The sequence below is a fragment of the Molothrus aeneus genome, chromosome 6 (genome assembly GCF_037042795.1).
Source record: "Molothrus aeneus isolate 106 chromosome 6, BPBGC_Maene_1.0, whole genome shotgun sequence".
Classification (NCBI taxonomy): Eukaryota; Metazoa; Chordata; class Aves; order Passeriformes; family Icteridae; genus Molothrus; species Molothrus aeneus.
In genome coordinates, this window is record NC_089651.1 from 55,767,182 (window position 1) to 55,790,379 (window position 23,198).

Genomic DNA, 23,198 nt, shown 5'->3' on the forward strand with positions numbered 1-23,198 from the left:
AAAGGCCAAAACTTTAATATCCAAGCCAAAAATTTCACAAGTGTGCAGAACTTTAGAGGGCATTTCTTCCCTTGTTTGATAAAATGAAGGAGAGATTTGTGCTTCCCTGCCACAAGAGCTCTCTTGCCCACAGTCAGCTAATAAACCAAGAGACAGAGCAGAGACCAGAGAGGAGACAGAGCAAAGGAATCATGAAAGATGCTTTTAACTCCAGAATCACAAACAGGCCAGTTCAAAGCAGCTGAACATGCAAATATTTCTAGTTATTAGTTAAGTCAACCCAAGTCATGTTAACTCATTTGATTAAGACTGCAATTTTATTTTTTTTCAACTTCAAAGACAACCTTCAAAATTAAAAGAAAAAGTAACAACAGAGACCATTCTCAGTCACAGGACAATCCCTCTGTTTGCTCAGTCACATACAGACTGAACCAACACCTCCAAGGAATTGCAGAAATGCCTTTTCTAATTTTTCCCTTTTCTGGCTAAGCAAACACAGGAACAAAGTTAGGAAGACCAGCAAAGCTTGACTCACATATTTCAACCCAGTGGACTGCTGTGCTCAAAGTTTTAAGTTGTCAATCAGCCTCTGGGCAAAATCTGGGCATTATCTCCAGCAGATCCTCTACTCTTCAAGGATCCCAGATCTTCTTCTTAGAAAATAACAGAACTCATTAAAGGACACAAGGACTCTTCTCCATTAAACTGTCCCTGTAAGGATAAAGAGCAGATCAAAAGCATCTCCAAGAGAGGTACTTTATTCATCATTCCCCAGCAAAACACAAAAATGGCCAAGATTTAAGATAATAAAAAGTTTCAAATTTCGACTCAAGTAGAAACTAATTAATCAATGTATAACCAAAAGGTCATCCCTGATCAGCTGAGGAATTCAACTGGTCTTTTAACAAAAGAAACTGGAGATGATGAAGGACAGGATCTCATCAGCAAAATGAGATTGAAGAGATTCTCCATGTGCCTAAAGAGAAGCCAGAGTACCAACCAGAAGGATCCCAGCTTCCTCAGAGGCCTCTGAATCAAATTCTAGAGTAACAGGGAAACAGGCAGGGAAATATAATTTTCTGCTTTTACCCAAATTCTTGCAGTAACTCTTGCTGGCTGTAGGTTTTCTGCCCCTGAGATTTATTGTTTGTTTTCCTTAAGTGTTTTTTCCTATCTGTTCAAGTCTTTGCTGATTAGTGCAGTTGTCTGCAAACCCTGGAACACAAAGCTCTGAGAAAAGTGTGCAAGATACTGAGATACCCTGAAGATTCAGCCACCAGGGAGTCCAGCATCAAGCTGTGGAACTTACCAGAGCCTGCACTGAAGCAGAGGACCAGGAAAGCCCACACTTACTGACATCCAAGCAAACCTCAGAAGCACAGAGGTCCAGCAAGCTGGAGGTCAAACACAACAGCCCAGTAACACCAGGGAAGTTCCCTGTTGAATTGTTGTGTGATCAGTAACAGCAATCACAAATGTGAAAAGAGCAAACAAGTGGGGAAAACAACATTCCTTTAAAAATTGTTTGATGAAGAAGTTAAGGACCAAAGAATTAACATTCCAGGTCACAACTTTTCTGCATTCCTGGCTCTGGAGCATGTTCTGATGAGAGAGAAAGAGTAATGAAAGTCAAGAAACACTTATTCAAGAAACAAATATGTGAATGTTATGGCTAGGACACATCCATGGTTTAGCAGACGCTGGAGAGGGTGGATCTACAAGACAGGAGGAAAGAAAGCTGTGAGTGGCCTCAGTGGGAAGAAGTTTGAACTTGTTAACATGCAAAAGGCCAGAACAGTTGGATGCAATTTGTAGTTCAGTTCTGGCCACGTTAACTCTATGTCAACAAGGAGATACACAAATACAGACAGATTCAGCAGACACCAAAGCCTACAATTCATCAGCCTTATCTTCAGAGATGAGTGACTGGGCTTAGTCAATATAGACTTCCTTTCAGTGAGTGAAGAGAAACAGACGCTTCAGAGAATGAGTCATTGACTTCCTTTCGGATTAAATTAATCACACCCTAAATCTGTCTGCCTCTATGCAGAGCCTCTGAAAGGAGATGAGAAACAGGAGCTCACACAGACATCCAAATTTTGCCACCCATGTCCAGCCATGACATAGGACTAGATGGAAGAGGTATGTTGAGGTTGAAGAAGTTTACCAAGGGAAAATGTTGCACTTGAAACATCAACCAGCAAACAAAACAAACAACAAAAAATCCACCACCCAACCAAACACACTCGTACATGAAAAACATGTAATATCATCCCAAATGAAAAGGAGAAGATGCCCCCTCATCCTCCTTCAAAGAGAGATGGGGGAAGTTAACATATGAAATGTGAAGATGAAGGAAATGGATGAGAGAGAAATTGCTAATGGTAAGAAAGGACTTGTAAGGGACAAGGCAGTAAGCGGATCAAAGGGTAAAACTGATGCAATGATCTGGCTAGAAGAGGAAGTCTTTCAAAGCCTTAGTGAGTAAAGAAATTTAGGAAGATATGAGGCAAAACCAGAAAAAGAGAACTTTAAGCAATTATAAGTTTAAAAGACAACAAGAGAAAACTCGATGTGGTGCTAATAAACACAGAGATGAGAGGATTAGGATTAGCTTCTATCACAAGAGAAATGAAGGCAAGGACAAGATGATGGCAGAGAGCCTAGACCAGAAGTTTCATTATTGAAATCAAAGCCAGGGACAGGAATTGATACAGGAGGAAGAGTCAAAGAAAAGATTGCATCTAATGAAGGAAACAATCTGGAAGACTTCAAAGCCTATGCACAGCTGCAAAACTACAAATTCACTGGGGAGTTACAGACACACTGTGGAACAGCTCACGTGCCTGGAGTAAGGAGATGGATGCTGACAGGCTGCACAAGGACAGACAGGGAAGGTGACAGGGATTCATTCTATACAGAGGAACAGCCTGAAAGTGGGAAGCTCTGCTGAAAAATGATTGACAGGCCAATAAAAAGTAAATAGGTCTGGATGAGAGGCAAGGCCAAAAGAAACAGTCACGAGCACCTGCCATAGACCATCTGATCCTAAAGATGAAGCTTTCTTTAGAAAGCAGGAAGACCTCCAGGTGAACTGCATCCACCCTAGCAGCTGCTGTGAGGAACCACAGGGGGTCACAGGCAATCCAGTGGAATTCCAGAGCACATCAGGAACAGGTCAAGCAGAAGCTGTGACCTAGCACTCTTTGGAAAGGAAGAAGTGGCGGAGGATGTGAAGTCTGATGGCAGGCTTGGCTACAGCAACCCAAGATAAACAAGACCTTGAGGGGTGTGAGGAAGATGGGTAGCATAATTACAACACTGGATTTCAGAGGGCTTCAGTTGGTTCAGAAGAGGTAGGCAACTCTCCATGGTAAAGAAAGACTGAGCAAAGGCTCCCTTAAGCACAATCTACACACACGAGTTAACTGGACTTGGTGGCACACATCTGAGAATGCAAAGGGACACAGTAAAAAGAGTAATCTCTGCCATCTTAAAAAGTTGTAGGAATTTAAAGAGGTTCTCTCTGACTTGAAGGCAGCAAGTACCAGGCTTCTCTTCCAGAGGAAGAAGTAGGACTCCAAAGGTGAGTCAGGCTCCTCTTAGCCTCTTGGAAGGCTACAAATCTACCTGGAAACCATTTCCAGACACACAAAACCCAAGAAAGTAATCAGGAATTGCCAGCACAGATTCAATGAGGGTAGGTCACGCCCAGCTGCAACAGCCAGAATGCAGTTAAGATAAATTCTAACTACAGCTCTTCCCTCATCCCATTTCATCTTTCTCCCTGGTAGCCAAATTGCAGAGATCTGGACTAGGCCAGTGAACAGCAACCTGAGTGAGAGACTGGCCTGGTTCAAAGATAGTCCTCAGCACTTTCACCATCAGACTTACACAGGGATCAATACTGTTTAATGCCTTCATTAACAACATGAACAACAGGCCAGGAGGTTTCCTTTGCCAGCCTACAGATCATATCCCATTAGAACAGTGGCCATTATGCTGATGGGCAGAGCCACTACTCAGAGGAATCTTAAGATGCTGCAGAAATGAGCTGACAGAAGCCTCATGAGCCAAATGCAATTTTTCTGCACCTGGGACAGAAAAATGGCAGGGCAAAATCACAGGCTGGGGACTGCTTGACTTTTTTGCAGAAAAGGGTTTAGGTTCCTCATGGACAAAAAGCTGAACATGGCTCAGCAGCACCCAATCACAGTGGTGAAGGTTAATTTCATCCCAGAGCCACATTATTAAAACTGCAGCCAGCAGGTCCAGAGAAGTGATTATCATCCCCTGCTGAGCACTTATGAGACTATATTTAGAGTACTTTGTCCAGTTCAGGACTCCTCTGCAGAAGAGGCATTGGCATATTGGAGCAAGTCCAGCAGAGAATCTCTGTGATGATTTGGAGACTGCAGCACGTGGATGAGGCTGACAGATGAATTTGCTGAGTCTCAAGAAAGCTGGAGAGGGAGAATTCTCTTTGGTGCCTTCAGCTTTGCAGGAGGAGGTTATAAAGATGCAGCCAGAGCTGCATCACCAGAGATGCACAGCAAAAGGACAAGAGGCAAGAGTTGCGTTTCATCAAAATAAGCTCTGACTCGACACAAGGAAAAAATTCCTCACAGTGAGGGTAGCCAACCATTGGAAAACAGGTTGACCAGGGAAATCCTGTCATATCCTTCCTTGGTAAAAACTGGAGCTCAGCTGCCCTAGGCCCTCAGCAGCCTAATGCAACTTCAAAGCCACCGTTTTGTCAGCCTCCAGAGGTCTCTTCCAATCTCAGTTATTCTAGGATTCCACTATTCCCCCTCCCTTGCTGTTCTAGTTTTGTTAAACAGTGCTCTTTGTTCCTCCCCTTTGGATACTTCTGTTCTTCACATGTGTAATATATTGTCTCTTCTAATTCACAATGTATGGTTCTGGGAGGAAGCAGATCCCTCCATAATCACTTGTAACCAGCTATAAAAATGAGTGATGACAACAAATGTTAAAGAATTAAACAAATAGTTTAAATGCAAAGAGTAAAAAATGCATTACAGATCATCCTCAGAAACACTTTCCCGTTCAGCATTAAAATACTGTTACTTATGTTTTGGTATTTAAGAGGACTGAGGGAAAACACACATTCGTTTAAAGAAATAACTAAAAACACAGCACAACAGTTCAGAAATTGGATTAAGCTAGATGCAGCTGCAATCTTCAAACTTACTTTAGACCAAATTTGAGTATCTGCAACTGAAACTTTCAATAATCATATAATATATATAATCATGCCATTGACCCTCCTTGCCCTGTCCCTTTTCTTTTTGGTCACTGAAGACTACTGAAAGTATCAGAGCTCCAAGTCAAGAACAACTCCCTTGTAACAACGACTCTGACACTGATACAGCGAGAGCAGATTGCCTGCAAGGAAACAAGAATAAACTGGCTATTTAGAGAGATTATGTAATGCAGCACAGAACTGTAAAATGGAATTTAAAGAGACATCACTCTGCATTTCAGCTCTGGAAGTAAGTGTTGGCCAATACTGTAAAAATTTGAAGAGGCTCAGGAACAGAGGAAGATGTCTTGTCAAAGTCTCCCCTCTGAGCTGGTATTTTACTCATAATTCTTCTTTTTCAGAAAAGCAGTAGTATTTAGCTATTTTGCCATATCCATTTAAACAAAGTTGAAGCTGAAACATCACGTCATCTCACAGATGTCTAGGTTTTTACTACAAAAATGAGGTCTGTATGTACAGATGCAAAACATTTTGTGGGCCTGAGCCTGTTGAACTTGTGGAGCTTCATACACTCAATTAGCACAGTACTGCACTCTGAAAATCAAAGTGATTATGAACAAATACAACAGTATTAAATCTTCTCTGCATAAATATTTTAGCAAGTGTAAACAAGACTCCAGTTTCTGTAAGCAGCCATTCCCAAACAAACACACACAAACATCAGCTGGTTCAGAAAAGAAAGGGAGAAACTGAACAGCCATGCCCTGCTGCATTATAAATAGTGAGGAAAGGTACAGCAAAGACATGTGTGGTAATGGAGACTAGTTCTGTGTAATGGACATTCTTACACAAACCTGAAAAACTACAAAATGGTCAGGGTTTGCCCATGGTTTTGTTTAGAGCATAAATATACATATTTATAAAAACGCCAATGCACACCATGATTTTGTAGAAGAGTCCGGAACTGATGAGCAGTTGCTGGGAGATTTTACTTTTGCATTTCTTCACTTTAGAATGCATGGAAAAAAAGTTATTACCTTAAGCATTCTAATGCAAAAACTGTTCTTAATCTAATTCTAAACATCCTTTCATTAAAAGCCTCAAAAAACAGCAGCATCATACAATCAGCCAAGCCCAGCTGCTTTCCTGGTAATTAAGTAAGAGACAGTGAGTCCAGATCACCTCCCTTCCACCTCCCCTGGAAAGACAGACTTTACAGTAAAGAATAATTTGGCCCAAAGCACATGGGGAAGGAGTGGGGGGAAGGAGGGATAGCAGGGGAGGTGGTTGTTGTTTAAAACCCAGCGAGTCCCTGCTCCACAGCCGGACTCTTCCCCGCAGGTTGCTGGCGAGCAGAGCAGGCGCAGAGCGAGAGCTGCCAGCGCTCTCAGACCACACACGGGCTCTCAGCTGCTCCCCAGCACTCTGGGGACTGCATCCACAGCCCATCCCTGCTTCCCAGGGCCTGGCTCTCCCCTTCAGCAGGAGCACTGATAGTACAGGAGAGAAGAAAGCAGCAGCAGCCTTGACGTAAGAGCCACCAGTGGCCGCCCTCACAGGCTGTCCTGCGCCAGCATCCCCGCGGGAGCGAGTTCAGCACTTCACCTGCAGCACAGCTAACTTTGGAAATGCCAACAGAGTGGCACCAGCAAATAAATAAGTAGCTCAGCATTTTATATAACTGTGCATTTTTCATACAGCCAACTACCAGTGCACTTCAGTTTCATTCAATGAACAACTCCATACCTCTCCTTTAAAATACGTCCAGTAATTTAATTTACCTTGCTACATTTTCAAGTCTAACCATGATGGATATTTAACATAATTTCACCCCAAAAAAAAGCCATGATCATGGGCCCACAGTGACAGGGTGAGATTTTGTAAGCTCATTGCCATAGCTCAATTTGCAATTAAAAACTATGTAAAGACAGAAGTGTGATTAAAAGCAGCAGACAACCGGCTCATTATTCAGCGACAGAAAAGAAAAGCCTTTCAAACACCAATTGCTCTACCTGAAATATCAGCTGCTGTTGTCATGCCTGGGACTGAGCAAGAACAGCACTTAGCTCACTGAAAAGAACTTTCCCAGAGATAGATTGGCAGCATGACAAGTGCAGGTTGGCTACAGAAATCAAAGACCAAACACTTGCTCCTTATATAAAGGATAGACACAGGAAAAAAAAATAGAAGAAAACCTGCAAAGAGCTTCAGAGAGGTGCAACTAAAAAGACAAATTATTTTCCTGTTTCAAGACTGTTTGGGAGATAAGTTCATGTAAAGCAAGTAAATGTTTTTCTCTACAATGCTGATATTCTTTAGCCAAGTCACAATCATTGTTGTTGATCAGGGAGGCCCCCCACACAAAAGCTGTGGGGAAGGAAGATGCTCAGACATATTCCCCAGCAAACACTCATCCAAGAAAAAGCTGTGTTTAGATTCTAGAGAAACGCCTACGCTCTCTTTACTTGTGATTACCTTTTGGCATAACCAAAAGGGCTTTTGAAGGATTCAAACACTCCACGAAGCAACAAGACAGATTTCCTTCCATCAGCATTTTACTTTTTACAATTACAGACAACTGTGAAGTTCTTATGCACAAAAAGCCAATTTATTTTTAAAATGCCTGTTCAAAATTACAGTTTTGATTAAAGTGCCTTAATCCAAAACCAGACTTCATTAAGTTTAGTGGCTTTATCCCACTGCCTATATAGGTTACATGCTAGACAGGAAATTTAAATTCCAAAGATAGTAACTTCAGACCTGACACTGACACTAACTCACCTAAAGTGCAAGCTTTACTTTGCCAAACAAACAGGGCTCAATACTCCTAAGTAAAAACAGCTGAATGAAACATTCTGTATATAAAACAACCTGTATATATATCAGCTGAATAATGCTGAGTAGAGTAATCTGACTATACTTCAATGACACAGATCAATCCTAGTCTCTCTATACCTATGAAGTTATAATATCAGATCAATCTTACTCTTCATATACCTACAGAGGCATAATATAGGCAAGACTTTTCCGTGTTGAGTTGCAAATGTAAGACTGATTTAGGAAAACACCTTTCTCTACAATATCTCCCCCAAATGAGTATCTTACCAGTAAAATCCATTTACATCCATGGTTAATTACATGTCAACTTCTGAGACTTTGCTATGACAGTCCATCAGCTGTCATCTCCAAGAGTCATGAGACAGGAGTATTAATTAACCAAAAAATGACAACTCCTGTCCCTTGATATGAGCAACAGCAAACTGGAAGACCATTCTGCTCCTGGAATAAAAGCTGGTTTTATTCATCCTCTTTAAAGAGTGTAGAATATGAAGATCTCAATTAAAATGTAAAGCATGTAATGAGAATATTTATTTTAATGTCATCTGTACGCTAAAACCTTTTTTCCATTTTTCCTCTCTCTATTCAATGATCCCATATTAAGCACATGATTACTTATATGCATTATCTCACACTTGCATTGCTTAAGACCAAAAATATTTGAAGAATTATACTTTTAAATAAACATGAATAAAGTATTCCAAGAACCCTGAAAATGGACTAAATAAAAAGCCACAATAGGTTTAACAGATAATAAAAAGGTGCAATGGACGTGTCAAGCTTGAAAAAGCCCTTTTAAACCACAGTAATATTGTCAGGTGCCATTACCCTTTGTCAGTCAGCTGCATGAACTCATAAATCAGGTGCAGCAGCCAAATGAGAGCACAATGAAAAATCAGCACTAAGCAGACTTGTCCACTGAATAATGAGGGGCCTGCCAAGGTTTTGAGGTCACATTCAAAACTAAAAATTAATTGCATCAGCCATATTAATAAAAAGAATTCATATCAGCAAGACTAAAATTTGCTAGTACCATTCTGTAGAGTTTTTGCTCGTGACTCCTTTCCCAGGTTGGCGTGGAATCCTCCTCCTAAAGTCGGTGTTTTCCCTGCACCTATTAGGGGAAAAAAACCAAACACCAGACATGTCAAAGAGAATAATTTAATTAAAATATTAAAATAAAACTTATTTTGCCAATATAGTCAGTATCTGTATCATCTACAACATGCCAAACTACATTAAGAAGGCCTTAAAGTACTTAAGACATCAAGTACCAATACTGTGCAAATTATTTCTTCCTTGAGATACCATAAGAATTACATGGCTCCATAAGCCCTCCCAATCTCAGTTCCAAAGAAACTACAAAAATCTCCCAATGTCTATTTTAAGCAGAACATGAAAATCAGTACTGTAAAACATTTCTCAAAATAACGGAGGAAAAAGTTGCTTAGTTAGTATTTTTGTCTGAAGAATATTCAATGAATAATTTACAGAATTTTAATAGGTAATTATTGGCTTTACAGAATATAAAACATGTTTAGCATTCAATAATGACTGTGTTGGCTACTACAGACCTAACACTTATTTTAAAGTAACTTCAGTTTTTCATTAGGTAAACACAGCAACACTCAGGCTACAAAAAACTGCAAGTCTGGAACTGCTACTTTCACACCCAGAAAGGCTGGAGACTTAAAAGAAGTCTGAGCTGTAAATCAGCATAAACTAGAGGCTGGTTTGGCCATCCATGCCAATGCTAAGCAGCCTGAATGCAGAGATTGCTGGGAGTCAGTGGAGCTACTCATGGAAACCAATCTTGCAGAACAGGGAATTAAACTACCAAGGACAAAAATAGTCTCCCACTAGAGCAGGAAGGGTTTTTTTAAAACAATGAGGGTACCCCAAGCAGGATATCTGAATCTATCAGCTTAACAGCAAGTGAGACCAAAAAGCTAAATTGCACAGGATTGAAAACAAGCAATTTGTTAGTTCAATTTGGAGTTCTACTTAATTCAAGTCTTCAGGATAGGGAAAAAGCCATCTTGTTGTCTATGATGCCTACAGCTTTTCCTCAAGTTCTTGTGGCTGTTTCCTCCTCTCAGACTAGCTCTTCAGAACAAACTAGAAAGGCTTTGGGATAGACACAGAGAGGGCAATGAAGTCGCTCTTTAAAGCAGTTCAGGGCATTTCTGGTACAAACCTGAATAAGATATTTCCATGGCAGGTACAACTGATGAAAAACTGTAACCTAAACTGTTCACTCTTACTAGACATTTTAAGCTCTAGTCTCCTCTCAGTTGCACTTAATGTACATCAATACTGAGAAAAACAAACAAACAAAACAAAACCAAAAGCCAGAAAAGCTAATAAGCTAATATTCCTGCAGAATTACTATCAGCCCTCAAAGCTTATTTTTCCATATAACTTTTAAATTAGGTTTCCAGTGCTATCCACAACAGAAACCAACTTCACTTCATTAACAGATCCTTTAACAAACAATAATCAGCTCTTGTGGCAGTGCTGTCACACTGTAGCTGGTCTGCAGCTGGACAAGGTAAATCTAGCCATAACACAAATCCAATTTGGCTAGCCTGGTTCTTTCCAGAAAAACAGATAATGGTCCCCAGATAGGCTGGATTCAAACCTATACAGGAGACCCTCAGCCAACCCTGTTCAAGCCTAGGTACAGAAACACCCCTGGCCAGAGATCTGGGCAGAGAGAGATCCCAGCTATCTGAGCCTGGGAAATTCAAACTCCCTATAAAAAGAAGATTTGAACAATAAAACACATTGTCCAAGACACTCAGTGAGTTTGTGTCATCCCTCATGTAACAAGCTCTCACCTAAATGCCCCACAGATTAAGTGATCTTAATCTAATAATAATCCTAATAAAAAGTGAAAAACATTCAATAGTGATCTCCTCACTGGGTACAGAGGTAACTCTCCCAACTCTGTGTTTGACTGCCAGAGGCAGCAACACCTTCTTGCCATTCTTACAGGTACAGCCTTGTATTTCCACAAACACTTGAAACACTAAAAAAAGCTAAAGCAGCAAACCAGAGAGAGGTTACCACACTACAAAAGAAGGCATAACATTTTTTGTGTACATTTAGTGAGAATGGTTTACCTGGCAGAAAATATATCAATTATGGAAACAGTTTTACATTCCTTTTCTTCAGTAGCAAATCTAAACAGAAATTCCACCTCCCATTTTCCTTTTTTTTATTGTTTTAAGGTTTGCTTTTCTACAAGCTTCCTCACTAGCCTGATTTGCAGCAGGAGAGCCCACACTAGAGCATCAGTAGATGGGAGGAGGGCACCAACCACAAGGCAGGAGCAGGAGGAGCAAGCAGCTGGAGGCAGAGGGCTCACCCAGGACCTGTGTCAAAGGCACTGTTGGCCCATCCTGAACACAAAAGCTCCACTTCTCAGTTCCCTCTATTCTTGAATATACCAAAATACTGAACTGCTTTGGACTATCATTGGCAAAACAGTACTTTAATATGTTTCCCTGTTACTACTAAAAATCTTGCACAAAGCAATCTTACAGTGGTGATAAACAATACTAATAACTAAATAATTTAACTGACTCGGGAGTTAAAATCCAAAATAACATAAACAAAATGGAATTAAGTCAAGATTTCAATGATTTTGTTCTTTAAGACTCTTTTTCATTAGCTATCAAGCTATAACATCATACATAAAGTAATTTCTTTCCAAGCTATAGAGACTGCAGCAGATATCAGCAGAGCTCTCTGAAAGACAGATTCTGCTATCAGAATTGATGTACCCATTTTTCAGCAAGTTAACTGGAAAGGCTGAACAGCTCTACTTAGCATTTGTCTTTGAAAACTGACAGAGAACTAGTCTGTTGAGCACTTACACTCTCAGAACTGCAAACTAATGTTGCCATTGACTATGAAGTCTCACCATCAGCTTTAATCTTACAACCAAAATGCAAACCAAACTCATTATCATAACTGTTCAGCTGGGTAATAAAAAGATAAACTCTTAAAAAAAGAAAACTGAAATCATCAAATTCATTTAAAGACAAAAATCCCTACAAAGCTAGCAATTTAAAAAGTACAAAGGAAAGGAACAGCAATTGCTAGGCACAACCAAATTAACATCCCAGCTTAACTGCAATTTTTACATTTCTTGACCTTTTCCATTCTTCCCCCACAACTTCAAAAGTGAATTAAGCAGGCTTTTGGTTTTTCACATTCAGCTTTCAAGACATACAAAAATATATCTGAGAAGTATTTGGTGTCTCCAAGTACTGCCTGCCAAAACTTCAACATTAACACTACCATTTCCCTAAGGCAACTCAAGTGCACTCCTTCAGGAGGTGCTGCCTCCCAAGGTCCATCGTCATCTACTTGCTCGTGCCACCTGCTGAGGAAGGCCAGCTGTGTCCTGGGGACATCACCAGAGCATCTGGGACAGCTGTGTCCAACATCACCAGCCGGGTGAGGGACAGGACTGTCCCACTCTGCTCTGCACTGGGACAGCCTCACCTCCAGTCCTGGGGGCAGTTTTGGGCACCACAATGTTAAAAAGCCATGAGAGTGTCCAAAGGAGGGCCATGAAGACAGTGAAGGGCCTGGAGGTGAAGCAGCAGCTGAGGGCACTTGGTCTGTTCAGCCTGGAGGAGATTGAGGGGAGAGCTCACTGCAGGTACAGCTTCCTCCTGGGGGAACAGGAGGGGCACACATTGAGCTGTTCCCCCTGCTGACCTGCCCAGGACCTGAGGGAATGGCATGAAGGCCTGTCAGGGGAGGTTTAGGTTGGCTTTCAGGTAAAAGGTTTTCACCCAGAGGATGGTGGGGAACAGGAACAGGCTCCCTAGGAAGTGGTCACAGCACCAAGAGTGGCAGAATTTAAGGGGCATTTGGACAATGCTCTCAGACATTTGCTGTGATTCTTAGGGTGTCCTGTGCAGGATTTTCATGATCCTTGTGGGTCCCCTTCCAACACAGGATATTCTATGACTCTATGATTACTTTTAGAAACTCACTCAGATTTGCAGCTTCACATAACTGAAGCTTCCTTTTCAAGTTTGCTTCGGACATTTACATGAAATTTTGGACAACAGAAGGTGTGGAGAGAGGTGTTAGGCAGCTCAGAAACACAGCTACTCCAGTTTTTGTGTGGTCCTCTCAGTGGGCTACACTGCCCTAACACAACAGACCTGAAGATGCAGGAGATCATGCCTGGAAACTTGATGGTACTCAGTCTAAGCTCACACAGGTCCAGACCCAGACCATAACCCTGCATCATTCAAGTGTTAAACTACTTGTCAGAGCTGGGTTAACATCTGGACTCTACAATCTTAAAGGTCTTTTCCACCTAAACAATTACATGGTTCTACAGTGAATATCCCTCCATCAGCCAAAAGCAGCCATTCCCACTGCTGTTCACAGCACAAGCACCTCAGCAGCTTCTGTTTTGCTCCACCAACTCCCCAACTAAGTCACATCACTCTGCTTCTCCCTAAACATGCTCCTCAAGCTGTAAAAGGTGCAAGCAAAGCTTGCAGTCTGGGGTAATCTTGAACAGCAACAAAACCCCACAGGTAACAGGAACAGCACCTATCAAATCACTCCACACAGTGGAGGCAAAGAGCAGCCACTCTGACATCTGCAGCTTAAAGGGCACTTTTCTGTCAGGTAGTGACATGATGAGTTTCAGATTCCAGATTCAGTCCCAGCATTACAGATTTTGCTTCCTCTACGTAAATGAGCAAGTGAAGACAGGGAATGAAGCTGCTTGTAACCTGAACTGAAGTGTGCCTGCTATCTGATAGGACCAATCCTACCAAAATCCTTCCCTGTAAAATTAATCCCAAAAGCCACCAGTCTTTTCTTCAGGACAAGGTAGGGGCAAACCTTTTATTTCAAATATATGCATTTACAGATCCAGCATAAAATCTGGTAAAGTTTAGTAAAGAATGCAAACTGCATCACACCAATGGCTTCATAATTGGGGAAGACAAGGTAACCTAATAAAAAAAAAACTAATGAGCTTCCTACTGAAGTTAGACCATAGAAGTAAAAAGGAGGGTAAGTAAACCTCCCACTACAAATCTTACCTATAAAAGTCAAATTATGTGACTCAAGTTCTGAAGTTTGTAACTGAAACAGTTCTTTTCTCACTAATTTTCCAGGAAAATGAACAGGTCTGCAGGCACCAGAGCTTGCTGAAACAGTATTGCCACTCAAACTTACAAACTTTAAATCTGTTCCACCATAGCTTATTTTCCTAACTACCAACTGTAGAGCTAAATATATCTGCATCCACCACAACCCAACTTAGGACTGCCAGAATCTACAAAATCAGTCTGCATCCGAGTTATGTGCACTACTCTGCACTGCCACAGCTGACAGCAGCACCCTCTGTTGCTGCCATCCCAGGGACAGTATGGAAAAGACTCAATACCAGAAAAAGCTTCACATTAACTCTGGTGCACGATTGCCACCTGGAGGAATTGGGGAGAGAAGCAAAACTGATTTGATTCCTACATATAGCAGATGATTTTCCCCCTCTTCCTTCCCAACACAGCATGATTATGAATTAGTTTTGTAATCTGGCACAGGATAAATCAGGTAAATACTCTCCAGGATTTCCATCAAAGGGTCTGAAAATCCAGCATACTTATATTTTCTTTCTCTGTATTGCAATTGAGATCCTGACCACTGTGCATAACTTAAAATGAACCATGAATTAGTGTCATCTCTAAAAAGCTGGGCCACAAATACAAGGAAACTTGTTGGTATTAATATTATTTTAACTTTTCAGTTCCAAGTGTTTCCATTTCAAGTTTAGCATGTGTATTATTGGCAGAGCCCAGTTCAGGACTCTTTGAGGCTGCACTGTAGGAAACATTTAATATCAGGACTTGGTCTATCAATACCTTACAGGGAAACCGATTAACAACTACAAATTAAAAACAAAATCCTTACTCCTTTCACTTTTTTAATATTTGATAATATTTGAAAATACACAAGAATCCTTTATTGTACATAAGAACCAAGTAGACAAAAGCACAGAATCCTACACAAATACAGAGTTCATCCCCTTTCCCAACTGTCTCACTAGCCATCACTGTGACAGGAATTGATCATCTTAAAAAGTTCTACAGGAAAAAAAGGTAGAGAAGATGAATGACTAGTAAGTTCAGCTTAAATTTTACATAGGTTTTTTTCTCTGTTAGTCAGTCCATCTCTTCTTTCCAGTTTGCTGACCATAACACTTCATGTCCACAATCCCCAAAAGACAAATATTTAGATCAAGGCAAACTCTTGTCAAGTTCTGCACACGAGGTCAATGTAGCTCACATGCCTTGATGTAAAAACAAAGATTTTAAGGATAAAATAGTACAGAAAATACTTCAGTAAGCTTCCACAGGTATACCTAAAACACTGAGCAAACCACAGCTTTACTAAAGAGCCAAAGATACAGTAAATCTGTCATGGGATACTGAAGAGTGTGAGTACACATTCAGGATTTGTGGCTGTGCTAATGGGTCTCTGTAGTAACTTCCTTATAAACCACTTGCAAAAAAAACCCCTGTAATAATAGAAATAAACTCTTCCTTGATGTTCTAAAATTTGAACCAGGCTACTTACAAATGTTGTAGAACCTCCTACACCAAAAACTTTACCAAACACTTGTTGGTGTGTTAAGTTCACAACTTCCCTTTCCCACTATGAGCAAAAGCAAGAAGATAACCTCCCACCAGCCTCAAATTAGTGCACTGCAAACTCATGTACATTTGGAGATGCAGAGTGTTAATGCATGTTTGCTGTACCAGAGCCAGAGAGCCTGACTCAGTGCTGGAGAACTGATGCTGTCAGTGCCCACTGCAGAATCCTGTTTCTGTGACTGTGCCTGACTAAAACCTCCAGGCTTAGTTATTACGTAAGTTAAAAGATCTGTTAATAATTCTTATTTAAATTTGTACTAGAGATGTGACTCTGAATTCTATAGCAGGGCAGGGACAGGCAGAGCTGAGGGCATCAGGCACCTCCATGGGTCCAGGGATGGGCTGAGGCCAGGCAGGACATCAGACTGCACAGGGGGGTCAGGGTCAGGCCCAGCAAGGGGAACAAGGCCAGACACAGCCCCAGAATGTCCAAACGGGGCCACAAGGATGGGCTGAGGCCACACAGCACATGGGCCTGGCTCTACAGGGTCCATGGGTGGGCAGGGCAAGGCAGTGGGGAGCTGGAGACTGGCCCTGCTGTGCAGTCCCTGGGACAGGGGCTGACATCCCTGAGGACTGGGATGGGCTCCTGGGCCATGGGCAGCCTTGGGGGAACCCCAGAGAGAAGGTGGTCAGGAACAGCAAGAACCAGCAGTACCTGGTTTGTGACCAAGATGCTGATCAGATCTGTTTTTCTCTACTTACTGCCAAGCATTTAAAGGGAATTTCTGGAACAAAAGAAGCTGAGTTTCCCCAGACAGTAAGCTTGGGGATCACAAGCCCAGTACACCTTGCAGCATTGTTTCTTTGTGCTGTATTTCTCAGTTACATCTTCCAGCTTGCTGCTATGCTACCTGCACATCAACCTTCCCAGCTGGGACTTTTCTTCTCCCTTGATTAACGTCAGAAGTCCCAGCCTTCACCTTTCTCAGCTTCTTTAAACAAAAACCTGAAGAGAGATCTGGGCTGCCAGGTTTGCTCCATGCTCAGCTTTCTCTCACTCTCTTCAGCTTCAGTTTTAATCCTGTCAGCTTAAAAAAAAAAACCACTTGTGAAAACAGTTCCTCCCAACAATTACCACAGGACAGGGGACTCCCACCCAGACCCAGTGAAAGAGCAGAGAACTCCAGACCTTCAGACATGGCACACAACTCTTAACTTGCCTTTCTACAAAAGCAGCAGCCATCAAACCAGTGCAAACTGGCAAAGAGCCTGGTGTAAATCCATCCTCCAGAATGCAATTATAGCATAATGGAGAGGGAGAAATGTAGCTCACTCTCAGACCCTGTATTGCTGCACTTCCTGCTGGGATGTGTTCAAATGTAGCAACTGATAGGCTGTTAAGAACTTGGGTATGAAGAAAAATAAAAAGCAAGACACATTCATTCCAATTAGCAGGATTCAAAAGCTCTCCAAATTTAAGTTAAGAAATCAGAGCAAGCAATCTATTTGGCTAGTCTGAACTGGCTATCAATTATAAAGTGAATAGTTATTGTTCAAAACTAGACTCAGCTAGGAAAAGCTCATGCCTCAAACACTTTCTGTGCAAGCAACAGAGTTCCTTGGAGCTAAAATAAGCATGGTAACGCTTTTCCACTAATTGCTGACTTATCCAGGGTCAAATCAGTCAAGCTCAGAAACCAAATTTCAAGGCAGCCTTCACAAGCTTCAAGACAGTAGCACAGGTAGGGTGCAGTGTTGAAGCTGGCTTCATTCCTGACTGAGCACTCACAACAGAATTAAGAATTACGACCAGCTAGACCAGTATGGGGCATATCAAAGCTTTCAGAGGACTTTCCTCTCAAAAGATCAACAAAACAATACATAGCAGCTCCTTCTAGAAGGGGTTATTCCCTTGCTAGTGAAATAACTTACCAGTTCACAACCCAGGAAGTGACAGGTACCTTGCAAGAAGAGCTGACTTGCCAGTGTTTCAGACAGACAGCATTGAAAGGAATGGTGGGATTAGCTCTGGAAAGCTCCAAGAACATCATCTTCCTGTGAAGTCTCAAAAGAACACCTGTGCCAAATCAGACTGAAAGACTAGTCCAGTATCCTACCTCTGAATGAGAAAGCCCATCAATATACATGCCTGCAAGGGTAGCACAAAATACAGGAGGAAAGTTTGTTGTGATAGTTCTCTCATATAGTCTCCCAGTTTCTAGAGATCTGTGGCACAAGGATTTCCTGAAGCAGAAATAATGCATTTTATTAATGGCCATGATATGTTTTTATTCTGTCTGCCCAATCATTTTAAGCTCATGTAAACTTTTAACATCCACAACTTCAGATTCACATGGAGTTTCTGTAAAAACCAAAACCAACCAGACAAAACCTCCTAATGCTTCTGAACCTCCTACCCACTACCTTTGCAAACAGTTAGCTGCTTGATTTCTTAGCATTCCCCAGCTTTTGCATTATGTGACCCTGAGCAGCTGCTCATCCTTGCTGTGTTATTTTACTGCATTTACAAATCTCTACTATGGCCCCATTCAATCATCTCTTTTCCAGTCTGAAGAGGCTGAGTCTATTCAGTCAGTCTGAGAAGCTCTTCAGGAAGCTCTCCTCTTAATCACTCCATATTCCTCTCTGTATCTTTTCTAGTTCTATTAGAGCTTTTCCTGGGGAGGGGCAAGAAAAGAGAAACCCACCAGAACTGCACACAGCAGTTGGAGGTAATGCAGTGTACAGACATGCTGCATGTGCTCTTTTAACTTCTAACATTCCCCTCCCCACCCAGGGTCTTTTGCACCATGAATGAACATTGAGCAATTTGTTTTTATAAAGCTATCCATTATGACCTAGGGATTTCCTTCTAAAGTCATCCTAGTCAGTCTGGATGTAGAAGAAGAAACCATCCCAAATGTGCAAAAAAGGAAAAATGCTAACTCTAACAGCAACTCTTCATCCCATCTGCTATCCTACCACCCATCCACTAAAAGCAACAGGTCCTTCTGCAGTCTTTACTACCCCAAATAATTCAGTACTGCCCACAAACCCCATTAACTCACCAGTCACCTGTTTTCCAGATCATCAGTCCAGATTCTGTGGAATTTCAGTATATTTGTTATCATTTGAAGAGCTACTCCGCTCTGCAAAGAATTTTCCTTATCAATGACAGCTCAGATTCTATAAAGCTTCTGGTGAAGGATCCTGCTGACTTTCCTTTGAAAATCCAACTTTCTGCTTTTTCCACTTACCAAAAAGATTTTTGGTGAAAGAACTTGCTGACCTTCCTTTGAAAATCCAACCATCTGCTTTGCCCTCTTAGCAACTTCCTCAGAAAGCTCCAAAGGATTTTCAAGGCAAGACACTGCCAAAAAGCACTGTCACCCTATATTTACCTGTGCAGAACACATAATTTTTGTCTTTCACTACTTCTACCTTCTTGGCTCATCCTGTGCATGTAGATGTGGCACTCAGGAACATGGCTCAGTGGTGGACTTGGCAGTGTTGGGTTAACAGTTGGACTTGATAAACTTAAAAATCTAAAAAAAACCCTAAGAAAATCTTCTCCTACAACCTAAATGATTCTGTGATTCTACCCTCTTGTCCAACACACTTAACTATGCTGCATTTTCCCAACACTTCATGGAGAGCAAAGCAAACCCCCTCATTCACAGCCAAGCACAAGCCCAGGCTTTCTCAGCACACCAAAATCTCAGCTGCTAAAACATTAAAAAAAAAAAAAAAATGGAAAGAAACTTTCCAAAGGACTCACACATCTGCACTGGAAAACACTGGCTACACCAAACTTCTCTTTGGAAGGCATCAGTGTTGAGGCTTCCTACACCAGGCACATAATTAGATCAATGTAAATACTGCCAGAGAAAACTTAACTGTGATCTCACACCTTCCTCCAACCCTGAGAGAGTAAAAAGAAGGGATTTCCAATGTTTTATAGGGATTCTACATGACTTATTAGCAACGACTTGGCCATTTCATTTTAATATAGAGAAGTAGAGGACTCACTCCTTCAGTAAACAGATTCAAGATTCTGAAATATTAACATGTAGCTTGGCTGAATAAAAGGTTTTTCTACATGTAAAAAAGAAAAAATCAGTGTCTCAGGATTTTCCACTCCCTTTTGCTTTTTTATGATGAAGGTGAAAATAAATGATTAATAAATGCATCTGTATGCAAGATGTAATAACTCACCAACAGAAGCTGCTGTGGATCTTGAAAGGATTTGAGGACTATTTTTGCACAACCAGTAGCTCTGAACTCCACAAATACCAAAAGCCTCATTCAATTCCCAGCCCTGCAATAAAGAACCTGACATCCCTCATCGTTTGCAAACCTCAGATAACATTCTCCAAGACACCCAGCCCTACTAACCATGAGCCAGGGACTCAAAAACAGCACCCCAGGCACCTCTGACACTGCAAATGCTCCACAAAGCAACACTCTCTGAGATCATCAGACCACAGTCCAAGGAGCCTCAGACTAAGGCATTTCATTCAATTTAGTGTAAATTTACTAACATAATCAGAAGTCACTGAAAGGTGTAACTTACCAGAAAATGTTGCTTTCAGAAAGTACGTGATTTCTGACTTAAAAGAAATATATATTCCTTTGTAAATTCGCCACTCTTTGGGGAAGATACAAAGTCCTTCTTACACAGTAAATTGCTTTTCTCCCCATTCCAGAGGATTTTAATCAGTCATAAACACATTAATAGACAAGCACACATGATGAAGACACTGTTATTGCAGCACAAATATATCTTTTCAGATTAGCTTACATCAATCAGTTTATGTTGAGGAAAAAAAATTCACAACAGAAGCATCTGTTTTGGAATGTAAAGAACTGCACCAGCATAAGTCATCCATATCCTAATTTCCTTAAAATATTTCTGGTGTGAAACAGGGCCTGCACTCACAAAATCACAGACTCAAGACTTACAATCACATCTCAAGATTTAGACAAAAAGAAAGGCTATACCTTAAAGAAATTTTATTAAGTACTGTGCAATTCATCCACTAAAAAGCCTCAGTATGGTGCATTTCTTTCTTTTCCTTAGATTTATTTTTTAAGGATAAAGGCATCCCAAAATGAGCTCTAGCTTGCATGCCATCTGTCCTGCATAATTTTGGGTGGGAGGGAAAAAGGAGAACAAGCCCTTAAAAATGTAGTCTCCACATCAAAACAGGAAAAAGTGAAGGATGCAAGAGCTGCTTATAAGCTGTAAAAAAAGTAATGCCAGCAGCCTGAGTTGGAAGACAGGAATGGCATCAGACAACTCCTAGCCTACAGTAAACTCCCAAACTCCAATTTGCAGAGCTGCATTCTCCACCACAGAAAGAATTCCTCTTTCTTCCCCACAGCTATACAATCCATCAGAGCCACTTGTTTCATTGCTAAGCTCTTTCCCATGCTTTTGCTGATGTTTCTTTCTCCTTATCCACCTTCCCCGTACAGATTTTCCATCTCTCCCCTTTCAAACACTACATCCTCCCCACATCCATTTTCCTTCTCTCCCTTTCTAAACACTGTTGTCTTCTTGATGTGGCCTTTTTCCATGTTTTATCCTCCAGAACACTCACACCATCACCCCAACCCTTCTACAGACAGGAGACTCTTGACCCTTCATGTCCAGCCTGTTTCTCCTCCTTGTGCCCCTATGTGTTCCCTCTCTCAATTAAACACCCAACTCAACCTTTCCTGTCCTCTATCCCAAGTAATTTCATCTACCTCCCCATTTCCTGTGCACCCAACCCTTCCACAGAGCCCCAAACTTTCTCACACATCTGCCCCAGTCCCTCACACATGTACTCCATCACACTCAGAGCATCTCTCTCATCCTGCACAGCTCTTTTCTATTCATTGTAGCCTCCCCACCCCTTTCTGCCTCACCCTGCACAGCACGCTCTCCTTCTCGCCATGCATTGCCTCTCCCATTTCCACCCTGTGCAGCACCAGCTCCCACATGCACCATCCATATCCCTTCTTTGCACCACATGGTTTTCCACAGTCTGTCCTCACACCCTTTTCCCTCTACATTGTCCTTATCATCTCCCTATAAGCACAGTGTCCTTATCTCCCCTATACATTGTTCTCACTCCCCTGTAGCATGGCCATAACCCCAACCTCTGGCACAGCATCTCCCCATCCCTTTCCCCACATTGCCCAGTGTTCCCATGCCCTGTCTCTGAACTCACAGAATCTCACAATCAATGAGGTTGGAAAAGACCTCTAAGATTGCTGAGTGCAACCTATGACTGAACATCACCTTGTCACCCAGACCATGGCACTGAGCACTCGGCCAGCCTTTCCTTACACACCTCCAGGGACAGCGACTCCACCGCTGCCCTGGCCAGTCCATTCCAATGTCTAATCACCCGTTCCACAAGGAAATTCTTTCTTATGTCCAACCTAAACCTCCCCTGGTGCAGCAGAAGACTATGTCCCCTCGTCCTGTCACTTATTCCCTGGGAGCAGAGCCCGACCCCCACCTGGTTCCACCCTCCTGTCAAGGATTGTGGAGTGGTAAGGTCCCCCCTGAGCCTCTCCTCCTCCAGGCTAAACAGCCGCAGACTTGTGCTCCGGACCCTTCCCCAGCTCCGCTGCCCTTCCCTGGATGTGCTCCAGCCCCTCAATGTCCTTCCCGAATCGAGGGGCTCAGAACTGGGCACATCACTCAAAGTGCGGTCTCAGCAGTGCCCAGCACAGGGGTTCGATCACTGCCCTGGTCCTGCTGGCCACACTATTCCCGACAGAGGCCAGGATGCCACTGCCCTTCCTACCCACCTGGGCACGCCTTGGGCTCATGTTCCGCCGCTGTCGATCAGCACCTCCAGGTCCTTTTCCGCTGGGTCCCTGATCCCACACCGCAGCCCCTTCGCCCTGTCCCTGCCCACGCTTCTTCCAGCGCCCTTTCCCTCCTGCCATGTGCCCCATCCCCGCAGCACCCTCTCTTCATACACCGCCCGCTATTCCCCGCACGCCGCTCCCTGTGCCCCCGGGCCCCCGCCCCGCCCTGCCCCGGCCCGGCCGCACTCACCGTCCAGCGACACGAACTGCCCCACGGCGGAGGAGCCGCCGCCGCTGTTCTCCACGAACTGCACCTCGGACACGATGATGTTGTCCTCCAGCACGGAGCCGCAGCCCGTGCACACCGCGTCCCCGCGCGCCGCGTCCACCTCGATCTCCGCGCACCCGCAGGCGCCGCACACCCGCCCGCCCGGCATCCTGCCCGCCGCACCGGGACGGGCCCGGCCGCCGCCCCCGCCGCTCGGCACCGCCCGGCACGGCACAGCCCGGCCCGGGCCCGCGCAGGCCTCGCTCGCCGGCACCGGCACGGGGAGGAGCGCGGCAGCCGCCGCCACCCCGCCCGCTCTCGCGAGGCTTCGCCCGCCGCTCCCGCCCCTCCGCGGCGCTCCCGCCCCTCCGCGGCGCTCCCGCCCCTCCGCGGCGCTCCCGCCCCTCCGCGG

General features: G+C 43.0%; 1 protein-coding gene across 1 annotated transcript in view; it reads right to left on the bottom strand.

Annotated features, from left to right (window-relative positions):
* Positions 1-22,955, bottom strand: part of BRF1 (BRF1 RNA polymerase III transcription initiation factor subunit) — a 173,322-nt gene extending 150,367 nt beyond the window's left edge. Inside the window, exons 1-2 of the mRNA XM_066552916.1 lie at positions 22,769-22,955; positions 9,096-9,176 (exon numbers count right to left, since the gene is read on the bottom strand). Coding sequence (XP_066409013.1) covers positions 9,096-9,176; positions 22,769-22,955 — 268 coding nt within the window. The remainder of the gene's footprint in view (positions 1-9,095; positions 9,177-22,768) is intronic.
* Positions 22,956-23,198: the final 243 nt, after the last annotated feature.